The sequence below is a fragment of the Pipistrellus hanaki genome, assembly GCF_964339955.1.
Source record: "Pipistrellus hanaki genome assembly, chromosome: 3".
Taxonomy (NCBI): Eukaryota; Metazoa; Chordata; class Mammalia; order Chiroptera; family Vespertilionidae; genus Pipistrellus; species Pipistrellus hanaki.
The window spans coordinates 133730338-133751988 of NC_140505.1; the positions used below are offsets into that span (position 1 = coordinate 133730338).

At 37.1% G+C, this 21651-nt stretch overlaps 1 protein-coding gene across 1 annotated transcript in view; it reads right to left on the reverse strand.

Annotated features, from left to right (window-relative positions):
- LEMD3 (LEM domain containing 3) overlaps positions 1-21651 on the reverse strand; it is a 74604-nt gene that overhangs the window by 36861 nt on the left and 16092 nt on the right. Inside the window, exons 2-3 of the mRNA XM_084877587.1 lie at positions 6817-6854; positions 589-655 (exon numbers count right to left, since the gene is read on the reverse strand). Of these exons, the coding sequence (XP_084733713.1) occupies positions 589-655; positions 6817-6854 (105 nt within the window). The remainder of the gene's footprint in view (positions 1-588; positions 656-6816; positions 6855-21651) is intronic.

The window sequence follows — 21651 nt, forward strand, 5'->3', positions numbered from 1 at the left end:
ATGTATAATAAGTTAAAAAGTAACAAACTTTGAAGCTGCTACCACAGTTTATAGGTACTAAACTTAATACCAACTCACCTATATTATTGTTATTAATAACCTATATGCAAATAAGTTAATACTTGAAAGCTTTCAAAGACTTACTAAGAGCAGAATATAAAGAAAATGCAATAAATCAGGAAGAAAAAATTCTACTATATTTACTTTATGACACCTATACAACCATTAAAGAAAAATCTGCATTTTTATATTTATTCTAGGATTTTAACTAATTCATTGCTTACCCAATTTAATTTATACTTTAAGCTTTCAGAATTTTAATATTAATGCAGAAAAATTTTAATTTTACTTTAGAATGATATTATATACATACATTTTTCACTAATACATGTGGCAGGCAGAAAAAAAAACCCTGATTAAATATTATCTACAAAAATAAAAGTCCACTCCAAATAATGTCTAAAGAGAAAATATCTCACAAATATAACACTAGACTTGAGAAAAACTATTTCTATTGCTACAATATGCTACATATGCAAATTTAATTTTCAAAACACGTTTAGAAATGATTATTGTTAAAATAATTACCTGCAAGCTGTGCCAATCGATCATGAAGCTTGTATAAAGTGTTCATCATAAGATTTTTTTCATTTTCCTAAAATTAAAAGAAATTATTTTAAAATATCTAGGTAACTCCAAGAAAAACACATACACCAAATAGTAGTCTTACCCAAAAAGAAAAGCATAAGAAAATTTAAAATCATAGATACTTTATAATCTAAAGGACAAATTCATATTTAAAAATGGCTACCATATTTTAAAGAAACCTAAGCCTAAAATCTAAATAATAACTTTATATATTTTACTTTATTGAGGATGATTGGGAAATTGGTACTAAGGTTAGTGCTAAAAAAGGTCTCATACACAATAAACTTCACCAACCACCAAAACAATGCTCCTCAATTCCCCCTGCCCTATACAATAGCATGCTTATGCATATTGTCCTTATGACACTATTTTCTTCCAGACTGCCCTTCATGTTTTGTTTAATCTGATTCAACCACATAATAAAGGAATGAGTACCGACACCTTGATTGAACCTCAACATCTCCTAAGTTCCCAAAGTGGACCTGAATAAGTTTATGAACCATTAAAGTAAAATAAACATTTGACAAGTATATACTATGAGTTAAAATTGTTAGCCACAAAGCAAGAGATCCAGTGAACAAGATGGTTCCTGCTCCCAGGGGCAAAAAACATATCACAGTTGCAAACAAAATATAATGTAAACACTAAGAGAGAGGGAAGGGAAGATCTATTATGGGAGAGAAAATATTTGAGTTGAGTTTCACAAGAAGAATAGAATTCACTAGCATTCCAAGCAGAAGGAACAGCATAAAGGCATAAAAGCATTGTTATATTTCTTACATAACCAGTAGCCTACTTTGACTCAGCAACCTACTAGAAAAGCAGTTTGGAATAAACTGCTAGAGAACCCTAAATACCAAGACAAAGAGCTTTACTTCGTTTTGAAAGCTTGGGGAGAGGAAAGTAAAACAAATGTGTGCATCAAGACTAATACTCTGACTGACCACATGAAAGGAAATTAGAGAGGAGACTATTGTAATGTCTCTGCACCCTACCAATTAGTCTAAAGATCTCCAATTTAAGAGCAATCACAATTAAGAAGGATCAATATAAGCAATGAAGAATAGTAGGTTAGGACAGCGGGTAATAATAGCTTATTACACTATTTGAAATTAATTCATGATTCACGAGGGGGCTATTATTATTCCCCTTTTCCCCCTAAAATGTCTAACAGAATTACTGGATGAGTACAACCAAAAGCAAATTCCGACAAGATACAGAAATCTGGAAAAGTAATTATATATCCAATAACATACGATCTCATCCATTTATTTTTGTGCTATATATTCAGAGACAGAAGAAAAATTTGGACACGGTAAGTGGCATGCTTTTGTCAATGCAGCTTTAACCAGTGACACTAAAGAAAAAAGAAAACTTATCAAAGGCTCCAAATCCTACTACCAGAGTCCCTGATTTTATATGAGATTGTTGGTAAAAGACAAGTGATATTCCTTCAGTTGACTACTTGCCTTCCAATCCTTTTGATTTTCTTCCCCCTCAACTCTTATCTCAACCAGATTCTGAATCAAGACAGTCCTTATCTTTGCATAAGCTTAAAAATCCAAATTGCACAAGTCAGATATCAAAAATAACTGCAGGGGCTGAAATCCAGGATTCTGAAAGCTATGCATTTGTGATATATTATACCACAAAATTGTTTTTAATAAATATGTTCAGCCCTAGTTGGTTTGGCTCAGTGTATAGTTGGCCTGCGGACTGAAGGGTCCCAGGTTCAGTTCTGGTCAACGGCACATGCCTGGATTGCGGGCTCAATCCCCAGTTGGGGGGTGAATAGGAGGCAACCAATTGGTGATTCTCTCTCATCACTGATGTTTATCTCTCCCTCTCCCTTTCTCTCTGAAATCAATAAAAATATATTTAAAAATAAATATGTTCATTATTATAATAGAATGAAAAGGAATTCAATGATAATGTAGATTGTGGACCTGACACATAAAATCAAGGTAAATCTGATTAGGCTCTGAGATTAAAGTAGCTGAGAGTAAAAACTAAATGAATAAAGTAGCTGAGAATTTTATTATTTGTTTCCTCCCTTATCTGGAAAAGTGACTGATTTCCTTTTTGCTTTATGTTTATGATGGTTAGATCCTCATCAAACCTATCCCCACTTTCCTATTGAAAATAAAATAAAATCCAAAAATTCAACACTTTCTCTTTGTGATTACATCTTTAATGAACACCAGAGGCCTAGGAATAAACTTCATCTTTAGATTCACATATATTAACACTGGACTAGATAAGTAGAAGAAATAACAAAATCAGATGTAAATGAATCTCATACTGGATAACATACATATTATTACATTCTCATACAAAGAATTTAAGCACCCAAAAGCTCAACTATAAATTTTTCATGAATTATTTTTCTAGTGATGACTTATTCAAAAAGAGCATCTATATATATAACAAGATTCTCAAGTGACATCCAAATGGACTATGTTATTAATGTGAACAAATCAATTTAGAGAAGGAAAGGCTTTGTTTGGTTCAATTCTCTTTAGCACCAGTATGCTAAATAAGAAGTCTAAAACATATGTAAATCAAATATTAAAGTTACTTTCTTTATAACAACTTATATGGGTTATAGTTGCATTATATTCTTTGTCAATTCTGTCTGCTTTTTAGATGATCCCTTCTAACATTCAGCTTGAAGGTGTCTAACTAGTGGCTTCCCTAATAACCCCCAAAACAAGTTAATGATCTACCAATAAGTCCATATTTAAAGTAATCTTTCATTTAACAAAAACAGTTTTATAATTTGAGATAGCTACCTTCTGATTGTCGGATAAGATCCAGACTTTCTTTTTTCTTTTTCTTTTTAAATATATTTTATTGATTTTTTACAGAGGAAGGAAGAGAGATAGAGAACTAGAAATGTCAATGAGAGAGAAACATCGACCAGCTGCCTCTTGCACACCCCCTACCGGGGATGTGCCCGCAACCAATGTACATGCCCTTGACCAGAATCGAACCTGGGACCTTTCAGTCCGCAGACTGATGCTCTACCACTGAGCCAAACCGGCTTCGGCCAGACCTTCTTATAGTAATACATATACTCTTATTCTTGGGAGAAAAAAATCAAACTGTAGAGAAACACTACCAAATTTTCTCATATATTGTCCCCTTTAAATATTTCACTCTTCTTTCCTCGGCCAATTTTCTCTGAAAAATATTTTAAATTGTTTGTATCATGCATCTGATTAATGACAATGAATTTTAAACACTTAGCATGGTGCCTGGCATAGAATAAGTGAACTATCATCATCTTTATTATTACTATTATTTAAAGCCAGGGTGGGGAACATCCAACCTGTGTATGAGGCCCACGGAAGCATTTGATCTGGCCCTCCTAAGGCATCAGGGTGAGTTAATTAAAAGTTTGGCCAAATATAGCAGGCTAATTTTTAAGTTAATAATTTTATGTGGCCTGCAAATCCTCTCTAACAAAAGAGTAATATGCAAGTTGACAATCACTCCAACACACAAGATGACCGCCCCCATGTGGTCAAAGATTGATGCCCCCATGTGAACACAAGATGGCCTGCAGGGGAGGGCAGTTGTGGGCCACCAGGCCTGCAGGGGAGGGCAGTGGAGGAAAACAGGCCTGTAGGGGAAGGCAGTTGGGAGCAACCAGGCCTACAGGGGAGAGCCGTTGGGGGGACCAGTCCTGCAGGGGAGGGCAGTTGGGGGGAACCAGGCCAGCAGGGGAGGACAGTTGGGGGGGACCAGACCTGCAGGGGAGAGCAGTTAGGGGCAATTGGGCTGGCAGGGGAGCAGTTAGGAGTGGTGAGGGGGTGATCAGGCTGGCAGGCAGAAGTGGTTAGGGGCAATCAGGCAGCCAGGCAGGCAGGTGAGTGGCTGGGAGCCCAGATTGGAGAGGGTGCAGGCTGGGCTGAGGGACAACCCTCCCCCGCCCCTTGCATGAATTTAGTGCACCGGGTCTCTAGTGATGTTATAAATATTCAAATGGCCGTTGGCAGAAAAAGCTTTCCCAATCCTGATTTAGAGGTTCAGAACTTCAGTTTCACTCATGGGAAAAATTATACAGAATAAAGTCTTCTGAAATGCTAACAACAAGATACCCATGAAAAACATACATGGTTTCAAAACAAGCCAGAGGAAAATCATTTTTGGGGGGGGGGGGGGGGGGGATTTAAAAAAAAAAAAATGAAAAGGGATTCCTAAGTCAAATTTCTAGAAAATATCCCTTTATTACCCTTTGTTCGAGAATATGTTTGTATATTTTCAGAAAACAACTCCGAGACCAATTGGATTTCTGCAACAGAGAGGAATTGACAGGAGTGCCCCAGCCATGAAGACAGAAGAGAATCAGTCCAGAGATGGAAGACGCTGACAACACCTTGCCATACTAGCAGACAGGAGCTGTGCATTGCTGAAGGATGCCCAGGACCAAACCAGAGTCAGCTGGACCTGCATCAACACCATTTGTTAACCAGCCAGATTTGAAATACCATGGCTGACATGTAAACATAAAGAACTGTTTGACATTTGAAATGGGGACTCAAAAGAACTGTTGACCCAGAAGGGAACTCACTACAGACTGATACATTTGCCTCTCAGCATAACCATTATGGCTTGCCTCAATTTCGGTCCTTATAAGGGAATTCCTTGTATCACATGATCTAACTCATCTAGGGAAAATAATGAACAACATAAACTGATGAACAGAAACAGACCTGGAGACAGAAAAGCAGCAATCAGACTATCAGGCCTCAGAGGGAAGGTAGGGGAAGGTGGGGGCAAAGGAAAGAGATCAACCAAAGAACCGTGTGCATGCATATAAGCCTAACCAGAGGTCATGGACAACAGGGCATGGGCATACATGGGGAGGGGACTAGGATGGGAGTGGGGGGATGAGGACAATTATGTGACACCATAATCAATAAAGAAATTAAAAATAAATAAATAAAGTCTTGTTTTTGCCATGTTTATTGAGTACACTGTACAAATTTAAATTACAGCACCAGTAGCAGTATTGTACTTAAAAGTGTAACTGATTGTCAACTCTTTTAAAACAAATTATCTCAACAGAATATTACCAAAAATAATCATTACAAAGTCTCACCCTAACAATCTGGGGTAATAATTTGTGGAACTGATTATACACTTTTACACATTCCTCATCACAACAAATAATGTATTCTACACAGTTCTATATTACTGTCAGGTCCTACAATTTAAAAATTTAAGAATATTGTATTGTAACTCAAATATCAATTCTTGAAGTGCCTATATGATGGTAAGCAAAAAATATTTTCATGTGAGTAAACCTGGTTAAAATTTACATTATAGAGCCTTTTAAAAAAAAGAAATCATATATAGGCAACCTAAGGAATATTTATTTCTAAATCCTTTGCCTTCCTGATGGTTGAACAGGCATGACAATGCGCAAAAAGTCCAAAGAGAGACGGGATGAAGTCAAAGAGGACAAAAACTGCTAGGCAAGGATATCCAACAACTTATGAAAACATGCATACTTTTAAGGGTAAGGCCAGGTCTCCAGACAAGTCCGTGTCAGATTTAGTAACACTACAGTTAAGGGATACTCAAAAGAGAAAATTTGCTGGGACCGGTTTGGCTCAGTTTATATAGCGTCGGCCTGCGAACTGAAAGGTCCCGGGTTCGATTCCGGGCAAGGGCATGTACCTTGGTTGCGGGCACATCCCAGGTGGAGGGTGTGCAAGAGGCAGCTGATCGATGATTCTCTCTCATCGATGTTTCTGACTCTCTATCCCTCTCTCTTCCTCTCTGTGAAAAATCAATAAAATATATTTTTAAAAAAAGAGAGAAAATTTATTGTTTCAGCCTAAAAGAATATTTTAAGGAGATAGGGAGGGAAAGAGGGAGGAAGAGAGAGAATGAGAGAGAGAGGGGGAGAAAAAGAGAGAGACACTGATTGGATGCCTCCTGCATGGGCCCCAACAGGTCAGGGTTCAACCCTGCAACCCAGGTATGTGCTCTTGACCAGGAATTGAACCTGAGACTCTTTGGTGCATGGGCCAATACTTTAACCACAGAGCACACCAGCCAGGGCAAGAACCTTTTAAAAATTATTATTTTTAGTTGGTAATACTTTTATCATAGAAAACATGAGACAAAATGTCAGTATTATCATCTTTTACTTACTTGTATTTTTCCAAATGTTTCATCAAAGGGGTTTTTTACTATCAAGGAAAAAAAAGAGAGAGAGAGAGAACCATTAGCATCATTTAAAAATGAAAATTAGAATCCCCCTAAATAATAAATCCCTCTGAAATGCCAGCATGTTTTTTTGTTAAAACTGAATATAAGCATGAAAATAAAATGTAAAACAAACTGATGATAATAACAGTTGGGGAAAGCAGTTTTTCAGACTTATTATACTTACCATTCTCACTGAATTTGTGGTGTTCTACATAGTAATTAATAGCAGGTACTCTGATGTTAGAGCTGCTGGGTTCAAGTCCCAGCTCCATCACTAACTAGCAACATGACCTTGAACTAACATCTACTTTGCCACTTAAGTTGTAATTTCCTAAGGATGTAACAATGGCACCTACCTGATATTGTGTTGTGAGGATTAAATGAGATAAATCATAAAAAATGCCTGGCATAGTCTCAAACACTTAACACATGTTACCTATTGTTACTATTAATGACTGAATCATTTGTTTCCTCTTTAACAGGTTTCTCTTCAAAACACTTCTAAAAGCACTTACTACTTGTGCGGTCTATAACATGCTTTAAAAATGAATAATTAATTTAGAATTCTGACTTCTAATAATTTAAAAAACCTTTCTAATTCTTGCTAATATTTTGGAAAATGGCAAGAAACAAATATATAGATCAAAGTACTTAAGAATTAAGTCTCAGTACTAAACAATTTTGGATTTCCAATAAGTATTATAAGGAAAGGATTTACCACTTCCTATCCAACCTCCCTATACCCACCCACCCTCCAGGAAACATACCAACAAGTTTATGGCTGAATTATGTAGCATCTCTTATAATTATTATTTAGAAAAAGCCTCCTTATCATCTATTTTTAAATCCCATGTAAAAATATTCAAAGCTTTGATACCTGGATCTCTATAATCCAGGTCACAACTAAGACTTACCCTACAAAGTACTTCACACTCACCAGGTTTCCTTTCTGAAGTCCTTTTCTATTTTCATTTGAGAAAACAGTAAGTCCCATAGGAACCAAGAACTGCCTGATTCTAAGAAACTTCATGTATAAGACCAGTTTAACAAGGTACAATAAAAATAAATAAAAATAAAGCAAGGGAAAAAAATGTATCCTGCTATCATCTAAAGCAGTGGTTCTCAACCTTTCTAATGCTGCGACCCTTTAATACAGTTCCTCATGATGTGGTGACTCCCAACCATAAAATTATTTTCGTTGCTACTTCATAACTGTAATTTTGCTACTATTGTGAATTGTAATGTAAATATCCGTGTTTCCCGAACGGTTTTAGGCGACCCTGCTAGCTGTTCTTAACCTGTGGGTCGGGAACTACAGGTTAAGAACCGCTGCTGTAGAGCAAAATTAGTTATGAAGTAGCAACAAAAATAATTTTATGGTTGGGGGTCACCACAACACGAGGAACTGTATTAAAGGGTCACAGCATTAGAAAGGTTGAGAACCACTGATCTAAAGGGATTTTGCTAACAGACTTTTAAACAATATTTTTTTATAGAGTAACAAAGTTTTAATACTAGGAAAGAAAAATTTTTAAAAGATCAAAAGTACCTAATAGGGGAATAGAAAGGAGTAATATAGCTTAAAGATTAAAATGTTAAGAACTGGGACATGCATGAACTAAAAAGACTCTTTTTAATAACATTCATTTTTATTAATGTAACATTTGAACAATTTAAAATAAAGCTATATTTAGTTGAATATACTAAAAGATGCCTTGTCAAACTAGTTAAAATTAAAAATTTGATTAAAATTGGTCAAACAATACTAAAAAACAGGTCTTTTATTTGCTCTTTATAAGAATAATTTTAAAATATTAAAACAGGTCATTCTTAAACACTGATTTTAATGTCTATGGAAAAAAGTCACGATAGTATTAATTTTTTTTACTAGATACAAAAGCATTTTTTTGGTCAAGATTATTAAATAAAACCTAGCTCATCAAGTATCACTGAAAATACTAGAGATTCTAGTAGGGTCCCTAGGCCTGGCCAGCGATCAGGGTCAATCGGGGCCTCCCTACTACCAGCCGGGGGCTTCCTTCATTCTGCACTGTCCCGATGGCCAGCGCACATCACAGCAAGCGATTGAACTACGGAAGAAACACTGTGCATACTAACCTTTTATATATATATAAATTGTAATTATTCTCCCAATAGACTGCTTTACTGTGAATTTCTCATAACAGGTGCTGTGTGTCATTCATGTTTATATGCCCAGAGCCAACATAGTACTGAACAAACACAGTGAGTGCATGAAAAATGCTGGATGTGGTACCTAGGTTAAATCCACTCTTCTTTATTCTATACTGTGTGTTAACACTGAAGGGAAAGTGTTAAAATTCTGCAGGAAGATGGAGAAGGCTATGTTCTGGCCAATGGGGAAGGCGAGAGGGGATAAGATAAAGAGAAAGCCAAAGAGCAGAACAATAATTTTGTTGAAAACGTTGCTCTGTCCTTTATATCTTTCTAGATTTCTCTTATCTAATGGGCTAAAATACCCAAGAGTATAACATATCTAAAAAGCCAACAATATACTTCCCATCCTACATATCTTCTGTTAAAAATAATTTTCCCCTATTTTGTTTGACAACTGTCATCTACATAATCAACAGACAGACCTACAGAATTAACACAAGTAAAATATAGCCTTGGTTAAGTTTTAGAAAGAAATTCCATCTAAAAGCAGCTCTTTGGACAAACCAAAAGCCCTCAAATTTCTAAAAAGAAGCATCTTTATACATCTAACTTTTCTTCTGCCAAATCATTTTAGCTTTTCTAAAACCACATCAACATCTTCTACAATATCTCATCCAAATTACCTCCATTTTTTAATGGGAACAACATATGTTGTTAACCCTAATAAAATACTCCTTCATCCTCTGCCTGTTAGTTAATAGTAGAAGAGAAACCATATTACAAAAGCATTCCATACAGCACAGCAAAACACGGCCACTTCATTTATTAGCTTCTTTTCTAGGGGTGGATGTGAGAGTAAATTATAGTTCTTATTCCTTACCCTAAAGCAGTGGTCGGCAAACTCATTAGTCAACAGAGCCAAATATCAACAGTACAAGGATTGAAATTTCTTTTGAGAGCCAAATTTTTTAAACTTAAACTTCTTCTAACACCACTTCTTCAAAATAGACTCGCCCAGGCTGTGGTATTTTGTGGAAGAGCCACACTCAAGGGGCCAAAAAACCACATGTGGATCGCGAGCTGCAGTTTGCCGACCACGGCCCTAAAGCAAAAATAATGCCAAATTGCTATTTTAAATTTTACTCTTCCATCCTCTTAAAAGGCACAAACGTGAAGTGACTGCAGATCTGTGACTGTCCTCTTATATACCCTTTACCCCCCAAACTTACTGCTTTTTCTCAAATTCCTCCTTTTGACCATTTCTCCTTCAATTTTCAGATTATTTCAAACCTCAAATATATCAAACTTTTCTTTGTAAATGCTCTTAGTATTTTTAGTTCTCTTTCATTTAAACTATCCTAATGATTGTAAAAGTCAAATTACTAAATATGTTTAATTAGACTCCTTGAAATTGTCAATGATTTCCCATTGTATTTTGCTTCAAGGAACTAAATTCTAATCTTGTGATACTTTCCTACTTATAAGACACATTGACTCCTTCTCCAAACCTTTCTCTCTCTCTTCCTCTCAAATCATCTCTAAAAAAATGTTACTAGTTTTACTGATCCTTTCTGTCAACTGTAAACATTTTTTCATCCTCTCAGGCTAAGATCAAATTTATCAACCATTATGAATTTCCAGATAAAAGGATGGAAATGAAATATATCCACCTGTAAATGTATTCACAAAATATATATTCAATGTTGACAAGATAGATTGTTTTCCTCAGAAAGGCTTCATTTCGATCACTCTGTGACAGTTAATAAAAGAAAAGTCTGTGGTGAACAAAGTACTTTTATAACTCAGAAAAAAAAAATTTAACAGATACTATGGAGTACTTTTGTGCTAGGCAACAGAAATATGGCAGTGACTAAAATAAGAAATATCCCTGCCCTCAAGGAGTTTGTTCCAGAGAGGTTAGAAGAGACAATGAACAAATAGAAATGCTTGACATGTGAGGGAGGTAAGCAATCCTATGTAATAAAAGCCTGATATGCTAAGTGTCTGGTCAATCATTCAACCAATCAAAATGTAATATGCTAATGATATGCTAAGGCCATTCAACTGCTCACTATGACATGCATGGACTACCAGGGGGCAAACATTCTGACCAGTAGATTAGCTTGCTGCTGGGATCCGGCCGATCGGGACTGAGTGAAATAATCTGGACACACCCTGGAACTCTCCCGTAGTCCCCCACAGCTGGCCAACCACCCGCATCCCTCTCTGGCCCCGATCATGCACCAATGGGGTCCTTGGTCCTAGTCTGTGCCCTCTAGCAATCCAGGACCCCTTGGGGGATGTTGGAGAGCTCATTTCAGACCAATTCTGCAGGCCAGGACAAGTGACCCCTCTGGTGCACGAATCTGTGCACTGGGCTGCTAGTATTAAGATACTCAGGCCCAGTTAGCATGGACATCAACCCATGAACCAGGAAGTCACAGTTCAATTCCTAGTCATGGCACATGCCCAGGTTGTGGGCTCGATCCCCAGAGTGGGGCATGCAGGAGGCAACCAATTAATGATTCGCTCTCATTATTGCTATTTCTATCTCTCCCTCTCCCTTCCTTCCTCTCTGAAATCAATAAAAATATACATTGAAATATTTATGTAAATAAACAAATAAATAATACGGTCAGTGAAGGCAATAGCCATACCAAGAAGACTGCATTTGAATAGAAAGCTGAGGAAGCTGGAGAAACAAGCCATGGACAGACAATCTGCTGCAAGATGAGGTCAAATTACTCCCTTGAGGTAAACAGTTTTCAAAGCTGGGCTTCAAAACCATGGTATTCAAATCTATGTCTGACTCCAAAGCCTACACACTTTCATTATAGAGAAAAACAACTACAGAAGAGAAAATATTTGGTTTAAGGAAAGCATTCTTCTCAAGAACCTTCATATTTGGAATCATTAAACTTTAATCTCCTTACGATACAATGCATGAAAAATGCCCAAAATAGGGATAAGGAGAAAAAGACAATGCTATTGGAGAATACAATGCTGTGTGCTAGATAAGGAAACTTCAAAACCAAGTTCTCTAATTGTAGTTCAGGAAAAGATTTTCCATATGTCAAAATATAGTGTCCCATGACCACGACAGGCAGTATTAATCATTCCCCTTCTCTCTGCGGCCATGGCACTTTTTCATAAGACTGCTATAAAACTTACAAGTCATCCATTTTCTTTAAAAAAATAATAATAATAATTCTCTTCTGATTATGTACCATACTACATCTAAACTACATTTAGGCTTCATCTTCCAACATAAGACATTCACAAATTATCAAATGCTGCCATGTGCCAGGCATTATGCTAGTTGCAAGAGATTTTAAAAATGAAATTATGCAAGCCCCATCCTCAAAAAGTTCAGTCTTGAGGGCAGTAACTCTGCACACACTTTCAAAGGCAGTCTCTTATAATTTTATAAATCCATAACCTTAAACCTAGGTTTCAGTATTTGGAAACTTCAAGTCATCTAGGCAGTTAAATTTAGCTGCCAAAACGACCAATTTTCTCTCCAAGTTGTACCTATTTGTAAACAGACATTCAAATTCTCAAATCCCATCTTCTAGCATTAATGATTTAACAGAGTATAATTATATACTGAAGTGGGGGGTGGGGGTGTTTCCAACAGCTGCAGAACACTGCACCTGTGTGGCAAACACTTTAGCATTTCACCACCAGCCAGACTAATCTAAAAATGGACAGGGTGAACAAGGCAGTACATTCTTTAGTAACACAGCATGTTGCACATTTGTTCTCTGAAAGTTCTTCAATCCTTCATGACTATTAAATAGATGGACATTCTAAAAGACAGGAACAATTCACTTTAAGTATACTTTAAAAAGTACTATGAATATTGAGATTAAATCAACAAACTAGACAAAGTTTTATGGACAAAGTTGTTCACTATAAAACTTGCCAAAGGTAAACTCTTGTACCACCCTGTTCTACTCATAAATAACTTTTCCATTTTAACCCTACCAATCTATCTGGATTTACAGAGGTACTGACCTAGATGGAGATAATGAATGAAAGGGAAGAACAAAAACGCAAAATCTCCACAACTTCTCATATCATACTAAACTCCCAACTTTTCACTTGCCCTATTTTAAGAGAGGCATCAATTCTGTGCTACTTCCAAATAAGCTATTCTTAAAGAACAACAGAAATACACAATAAAAAGGGCTTTAGTGTAGACATCAAAGTACTAAGAGCATAACAAAAACTAAAATGTGTCAAAGAAAATAAAAGGTAAAAACTCATCATTGTCAAAAGCCTTATTATATGGTTGGTTCTTATTTTTCATCTCTATATGATAAAGAACATATGGTTTCTTTCAACTTTGTGGTCATTTAAAAGTCTCATTTACTCATTATAAAAATTAAGATTCCCTAGGGAAAGAAAAATGATAAGAGACTGTAACTGAAATTTGTCTTCATTCAAATGTTAATTACAAGTACAGTTATACCCAAAGTTTGAGATCTCTGTAACAAAAGCTGGAAGAAAAACGTCTAACCACAAACTGGTTGGCAAGTATTTACAGAGCATATTCTATACACTGTGTTCTGAGAGCATTACTTTTAAGCAGTAATATATAATGTAATCAAATACCACCTGGGAGTTTAGTATAGTGTGCTTAAGAACTCAGAAGGGGCAAATAATTTCTGCCTAAAATTCATGTAAACCTTAAAATAAACCAAAAGTAATAAAATGGAATATACTACTAAAAAAATGCAACATTGATAGTGTGGCTCAGGGGTTGAGCATCAACCTATGAACCAGGAAGTCATAGTTCAATTCCCAGGCAAGGAACATGCCTCAGTTGTGGGCACAGTCCCTAGTAGGGGACCTGCAGGAGGCAGCTGATCAATGATTCTCAACTTTTGATGTTTCACTCCCTTCCTCTCTGCAATACTATCTAATAAAAGAGTAATATGCAAATTGACCATCACTCCACACAAGATGGCTGCCCCCAGATAGACACAAGGGGAGGGCAGTTGGAAGGGACCAAGTCTGCAAGGGAGGGCAGTTGGGGGTGATCAGGCAAGCAGGGGAAAGCAATTGGGGGGACCAGGCCTATTGGGGAGGACAGCTGGGAGTGATCAAGCCTGCAGGGGAGGACAGTTAGGTGGTGATCCCTACTAGATTCAGGCCTACATGAGGCAGTCAGACAATCCTTCGAGGGGTCCCAGATTGGAGAGGGTGCAGGCTGGGCTGAGACACAGACAGACACACAGACACACACAGATACACACAGACACACACACACACACACACACACACCTGGTGAATTTTGTGCACCAGGCCTCTAGTTTATTTACATATATCACACGAACATCTCACTCTAGTTAATACCATCCATGAAATACTTAAGGGAAAAGTATCCTAATGTCTTCAACTTACTCTGAAATACATTTTTTTAAAAGATAGAATAATGAATGAAATAATGGATAAGATATATCCTAAAACAAATATAGAAAAATGTTAGTTCTAGAATCTAGATGTTTATATGTGAATGCTCACAGTAAAATTATTTTAAATTTGTTTGAAATTTTTCATAGTAAAATGCTAGGGGAAGATAAGCATAAAAAACAAAACAAAAAATATTTGTTCATGGTGCGAAAATCCAATCAGAAAACTGATAAAAGATCATTTTAATACTTAGGTAGGTTAGGTTAAAAAAAACAATTTTTAGTAGAGAATCCAAGATGGCTACTCAGGTAAACACCTAGCCGCAGCCGCACACAACAATTTCACTAAAATACAACTAAAATATAAAATGGACATTACCCAGAACTACAGGAAAGTCAACTGACTGGAAATTCTACAACGAGAAGCAAGGAGAAAACCAAAAGGAAGAGCGGAGGAGCTGTAAAAGCCTAAGGTACGGAGACACGCGGTGCGCGCGGAGAGGACGGAGCCGGAGAGCCTGGCTGGCCTTCCCTAGCAGGAAGGAGATAAAAGCTCCGACTGTGTTGGGCCCCAGTTCCGACTGCTCTGAACCCCAGTTCTAGGCCAGACCCCGGGACCCAGGCTCATCCATAGGGAGCTGGGCTGTAAGGCGGAACCCCGAGGGAGCGGCGAAAGGAGGTCCCGGAGGCGCGCACATTGCGAGCAGAGAAGGGACGGTTGGCTGTGCCGCGGGACTGCCCTGGCAGGAAGGAGACAGGGGCTCCAAACTGCACTAAACGCCACCTCCAACTCCACCTCCAACTGAACTGAACTCCAATACCGGGCTCATTGGGGGAGAGTCTAGACTGTTTGGTAGCAGGTGAAAATCGAGGGCACCTTTCTCTCAGAGGCGCTTGCAGCAAGTACTGAAGGACCCTGAGATGCAGGAGCCGCATAGGGTGGGGCTGACAAAAGCCAAAGCTGTAGGCTCCACCCTGAAACCCCGCCCCATTAGGAAAACTGCGAAAATGCCCAAACTGCTGAAACGAAATAGATCACAAACGAAAGAAATGGAGGACAAAAAGCGACTGGATATAGAGTTCAAATCTACGCTTATAAGGTTTTTCAAGAACTTCCTAGAAAAGATCGATAAGACCTATGAGGATATGAAAAGAGATCAACTAGAATTAATAAAGAATCAACAAGAAGTGATAAGGGATCAACAAGAAATAAAGAAGACATTGTCTGAAATAAAAAATATTATACAGAGTCCTAAAAACAGAATGGAAGATCGCAAGAATCAAGTCAAAGATTTGGAACATAAAGAGCTAGAAGACACTCCTCCACAGAAGCTAGAAGGCAAGAGAATCCAGAAAGTTGAAGATAATGTAAGAAACCTCTGGGACAACTTCAAGCGAACCAACATCAGAATTATGGGGGTCCCAGAAGATGAGAGAGAGCAAGATATCGAAAACATACTGAAAGAAATAGTGACAGAAAACTTCCTCCACCTGGTGAAAAAATTAGACTTACAAGTCCAGGAAGCGCACAGAACTCCAAACAAAAGGAATCCAACGAGGACCACACCAAGACAAATCATAATTAAAATTCCAAGAGCAAAAGAAAAAGAGAGAATATTAAAAGCAGCAAGAGCAATGCAGGTAGTTACCTATAAAGGAGCACCTATACGACTGTCAGCTGATTTCTCAACAGAAACCATGCATGCCAGACGGAAATTGCAAGAAATATTCAAGGTGGATGAATAGTAAGAGCCTACAGCCAAAGATAATCTATCCAGCAAAGCTATCACTCAGAATTGAAGGCCAGATAAAGAGCTTCACTAATAAAAAAAAAAAAGCTAAAGGAGTTCATCACCACCAAACCAGAATTATATGAATTGCTGAAGGGGGTTCTTTCAGAAGAGAAAGTAAATAAAGATAAAAATTATGAACAACAAATACGTAACTATCAACAAGTGAATCTAAAAACCAAGGAAATTAAAAAAAAAAATCTGATGAACAATATTAACTGTTGAATACAATAGAATCAGAGGTATGGAAGGGGAGTGAACTGACGATTCTTAGGGAAAAGGGGAGAGGGGGATGTGGGAAGAGACTGAACATAAACTGTGCACCTATGGATGAGGACAATGGGGAGTGGGGAAAGGGCAGAGGTTGGGGTGGGAACCTGGTGGAGGAGAGCAATGGGGGGGGGGGGGGGGAAGGAAGGAACATTTGTAATAATATGAACAATAAAAATTTATTAAAAATAAAAACAAAACAAAAAACAATTTTTAAAGCTGCAGCTTATTGTACAAGAAAAAAACATTTCCTTTCACTTCAACCTAAATTCTTCACAACTCAAAAACAACTAAAAAGAAAAAAGAAACACCTAGAAGAGTTATTGTAAAGTAAGGTGTTGGTTTATTTTAGAAAGACCTGGATAATAATAGTCTTATTAAATTCAAATAATTTACATTTAGAAATTAGAATTTAACTTATCTCTTTTACTAAAATAATGTCAGAAATCTGGCATATACAAAAATAGCCAAAATAAAGGAGCTTATGTCTAATAATTTTTAAAAAGTAAATGTTTAACAAATACTAACATGCTTAACCTATGGAATTGGACATAATAATTTAACAAGACTGGCTTCATCTACCTAAAATAAAATTTTTAAATTAGAAAGTTAGATCTCTAGCAAATCAAGAATATCTATACTAATAAAAGAGATGCAAATTGACCGTACCTTCATAACACCCACCAGCCAATCAGGAGTGGGTATGCAAATTAATCCAATAAAGAACGTGGGTTAATTTGCATAAAAGGCGTTCCACACCACCCCAGCTGCTTCGGGCCTCTGGACAGCATGGGAAGGTGGAAAGGCGGCTCTGGCTAGAGCTAAGGCAGTGCGTCGGCAGCCAGGGGAAGGAAGGCCTATTCTTGCACAAATCTTGATGCATCAGGCTTCTAGTATTAACCCTTTGCACTCTGAACCATTCTGGACATTGGCTACCAGCAACTCGACGCTAACAGCGGAAACGTGCGTTGAATTAACTCAATTCCCCGTAATCACTAATAAACTGCAATGTCCCCTGAGAGGGGACATCCGAGTGATATGCTAGAATTTCGATGTCCCCTGAGAGGGGACAGCGGAGTGCAAAGGGTTAATATATTACACATTTTAAAGACCTTAATGATAGTTTATCCCTTCTAAAAATGAACTCTGATATTTTAATATAGCACCCATAACTCAAAGAATATTTGACACAATTATTAATTACTGAAGCTAGTTTCCATTCAAACAAATGTTTAATCCAAGGGAAGACTTTTAAAAATATATCAAAAGCTTACTCTAAGACAAGGGTCTTCAAACTACGGCCCGCGGGCCACATGCGGCCCGCAGAGGAGTCTGATCCTTCCCGCCAGGGTTTTTGGGCAGTGAGCGCAGCCGAGGTGTTACAGTAGGAATTAGTAGTTCATATAGTCCGGCCCTCCAGCTCTCTGAGGGACTGTGATCTGGCCCCCACTTTAAAAAGTTTGAGGACCCCTGTCTAAGATAACTAGTTAATTATGAATCTCTTCCCCATCCCCCCAAGGTTTTAGTAGTTTAAAACTTCAGAGGTAAACAATTAGGTTGCTGCCTCCACCAATGTTATCAACTAAAGACACTCCTGTTAGTTTGCCCAATGTTGGGAGGAAAGATAATATAATAACACATGCTAATAAAGGCAAACTACTGTGTCTTATGTAAATTACGGAAGCATTATCTTACTACACTTCTCAAAGTCGAAAAGTTTAGTGATCTGCTTTTTCAGTTCTTTCACAGAACTCTTGACAACTTTAAGCATATGCCAGTTACAGAATTATATTACTGTATGGTAACAAGTGAAGTGAATAGAAAAATAAAACCAAGTCAACCCACAAAGGTTAGATATAAATCTATAAATAAAACAAAGCATGTGTCCAACAGATAGCTTGGCAGCCAAAAGAATTTGTTAATGCAATATCATAAATTTATTAAACATGGTGACAGCTCACTGTATTAAGAGATTTTAAACTGTTACTAACTAGAGACTGTAACACTTTCTCAAGGTTTACATTGCCAAGAATACAAGTGAAACTCTTATAATTAGGTTTGTTCTGAAAGAATACTGCTAAATGAGAATTTAGAGAGCCAAAAAAGATCTGTGGCACACTATGTAACCTATCTCCAGTGCAATGCGATAAAGCAACATGCATTTCCCATACAGTTAACTACAAGAGATTTTCTACTTAGCAACATTCTCAATCAAAATGCATGTTTAATACTTTAAATGACTAGAGATAATAAATATAGTTTTGTGTAGAACAAAGACAATATGCAAATAATAAAAATGAAGAGAGAAAAGCTGAAGTGCAATAAAAAGGTAAATAGAACTAAAAAAAATATTTTTAATTAGTGTTACTAGTGGCAGAGTGAACGAATTCATGCACAATGAAAGAATATTAACTAGAAGAAATATTTTAATATCACTATTCACCCATTCTCTATAATAGAAGTGTCAACCAAATTCACAACCAACAATGACTGATTCAATCAACAATGATGGGAACACATACGTTCATATGTATCGCATATGCGCGAATCAACTTAGCCTTTTATACTAACAGATATGGAACAAACTTGCTTAATTAGACCTGCTTTCTGATTTAGCTAAACTTTTTCCATCCCAGTGAAGCAACCCAACTTCTCTTTCAGGTAATTGTCAGCAACACAGCAGTAAATATCAATACAAAGCAGATTATTATTTTAGATCATGCAGGAAGAACAAAGGTTAAAATATTTAACTGCAGCAGTGTTTGACTATATTCTGCACAGTGAGAAAACCTCAAGTCATCTTCAAGGTCCACCATTTCTTATTTCTTTTCAGTTGGGTCAAATTTCCAAACTTTCTAAATCTCTGTTTTCTGGCTAATAAAAAGAAAATAGGATTCCACAAAATAGGATTCTATCTACCTACTCCAGGACTTCTGTGAGGATGAAATGAGATAAGGCACAGGAAAAACGATTCAGACATTTGGTTAGTGTCAAGTATTTTTTTTCCTGGCTTAAGTGTTCCTGGACTGAAGAAACTGAAAGGAGGCTAATCACTTGGGAGAGGAAGCCTGGCATTGCTATGTGATGTCATTAGCTGGATGGAGGGAAAGACATTTAGCATATTAGCCTTTTATATATATAGATAGGAGAATTGGCCTGCCCTTCTCCATTCATAGTGGAGTGGAGTTCTTGGAGTGCCACTGTAATAAGAATCTCCAGAGGTCCCCAGGAGAAAAATGAGATGTGGTAGAAAGGTTTATTCATGTGGAATTATATCCCTAGGTTTCTAAAGTCCCATTTCCCTTAAATCAGTCCTGGAAAATGTGCAGATGGGGATTTAAAAAAAAAAAAAAGCTAAAAACAAAGCCAGTATCCAGTTTCCGGTCCATGGTGGAGTTGAGTCTGACACAGCATCAGGCTAGACCCAGTCCATCAGTCCACTGTACATGGACTGTGGGCCATGTGGGCAAATGCAGATAGCCCCATAAGCCAGGAGTCAGGTGGCAAGCAGCAAGAGAGAAGGGGTCAAGAAAGCCAAGATAGAGAACTCTTTTTGTTTAGGAGTTTAAGTATCAAATCTTCCTGTGCTTGCAGTGGCCACACCTATTCTGGCCAATGACCTGTTCCCAAGTGTGCCTGACAGGTAATCCCTTCCCCTATGTTACCTGGACTTCATTGGGCATGTGTCTATCCTTTCTTTGTCCAGTCCCTTCCCCCAGGATCTGTAGGGAACAAACCTGGCGAGTGTTAAACTACAGCTTTCTGACACAAACGGCATGCCTATATTTTTTTGGCATTCCCTTTACTCTTTTCCTGTTAATGAATAATTGGCTTAATTATAATGGTATCATTAGTTTTCATTCTATTCATCAAATGGAGATAAGGAGTATAATTCTGATAAAAGAAAAAAGGGCTTTATATGTACAGACAAAGCACAAACATGAACTAAATTTGGAGCTAAAAAGGAAATTCCCCCTCCCCCCCCCCCATTTATTTTATGAGCAATGTGCTTAAAAGTTACACCTTGACTTTTAGCTCAGGAAGAAACCAGACAGAAATGAAAAGTCACTTAAAAAATAGAGCAATTTAAGTACGTCATTATTAGGTACAAAATAAAACCAAAGGATAAAACAAAAATATAAGCAGGTATTACATGCAGTAAACTAGGCTAAATAAGACCTTTTTTGTTGTTGGTACAATATATGGAACCTTAAGAGTGAAACCCATACTTCCACATAAACACAATAACCAGAAAGTACAACACACACTGAAATCATATCAGATTTTCACCTAATGTCTATTTCTAACTTCTACAACTTCTATTTGTAACAGAACAAATATTTGTAAAGTAATGCTAAAAAAATAAGATATGCAGTTCCCCACAATCATCTTATTGGCTGTTATGGTCAATAAATAAGCACATGCCCTACACAAATCCTGAGATGAGAGAAATGAAAATGCCATTCTATTACCTACTCTCAGTTGCCCTGTGGCTCTTCTACTGTAAAAACTTCAAACACAGAGTATGATTATAACATTTAAAGATGTACTGTGGTCATTAATACTTCATCAGATAATAAAATAGCCTATTCTTACATGGGAGGAAAAACAAACAAACTGGTCTTTATGAGAGACCATATGGCAGTCTCTAAATCTAGGAGACTTCATATCATTTTGACTTAATTTTTGCTTTATGCTCTGACTTCAAAACCTCACTTTAGCCCTGGCCAGTTGCTCAGTTGGTTGGAGTGTCATTGCATACTCCAAAAGTTTGCAGGTTCTATTCCCACTCAGAGCACATACCTACCAGGTTTCAGGTTTGATCCCCAGTTAAGGGTGCATAAAGGAAGCAAACATCCATGTTTCCCTCTCGCATTCTCTCCCTTCCTCTCTCCCCCTCCCTTTCTTTTTCTCTCTCAAAATCGAAGAAGAAAGAAAGAAAGAAAGAAAGGAAAAAAGAAAGAAAAGAAAAGCAACAACATATCCTTGGGTGAGGACTAAAAAAAATATATCACACCTAATTTCATAGAACTACTATATACTAAAGATAGAAATTTGAACTGGTAATAAAACAGTTTTCTAAACTCAGTAAATAAAACAGATGCTTTAATGATACCCATTTAATAAATGTTCAAGGCATCTTAAAACTCCCAAATTATTACCAA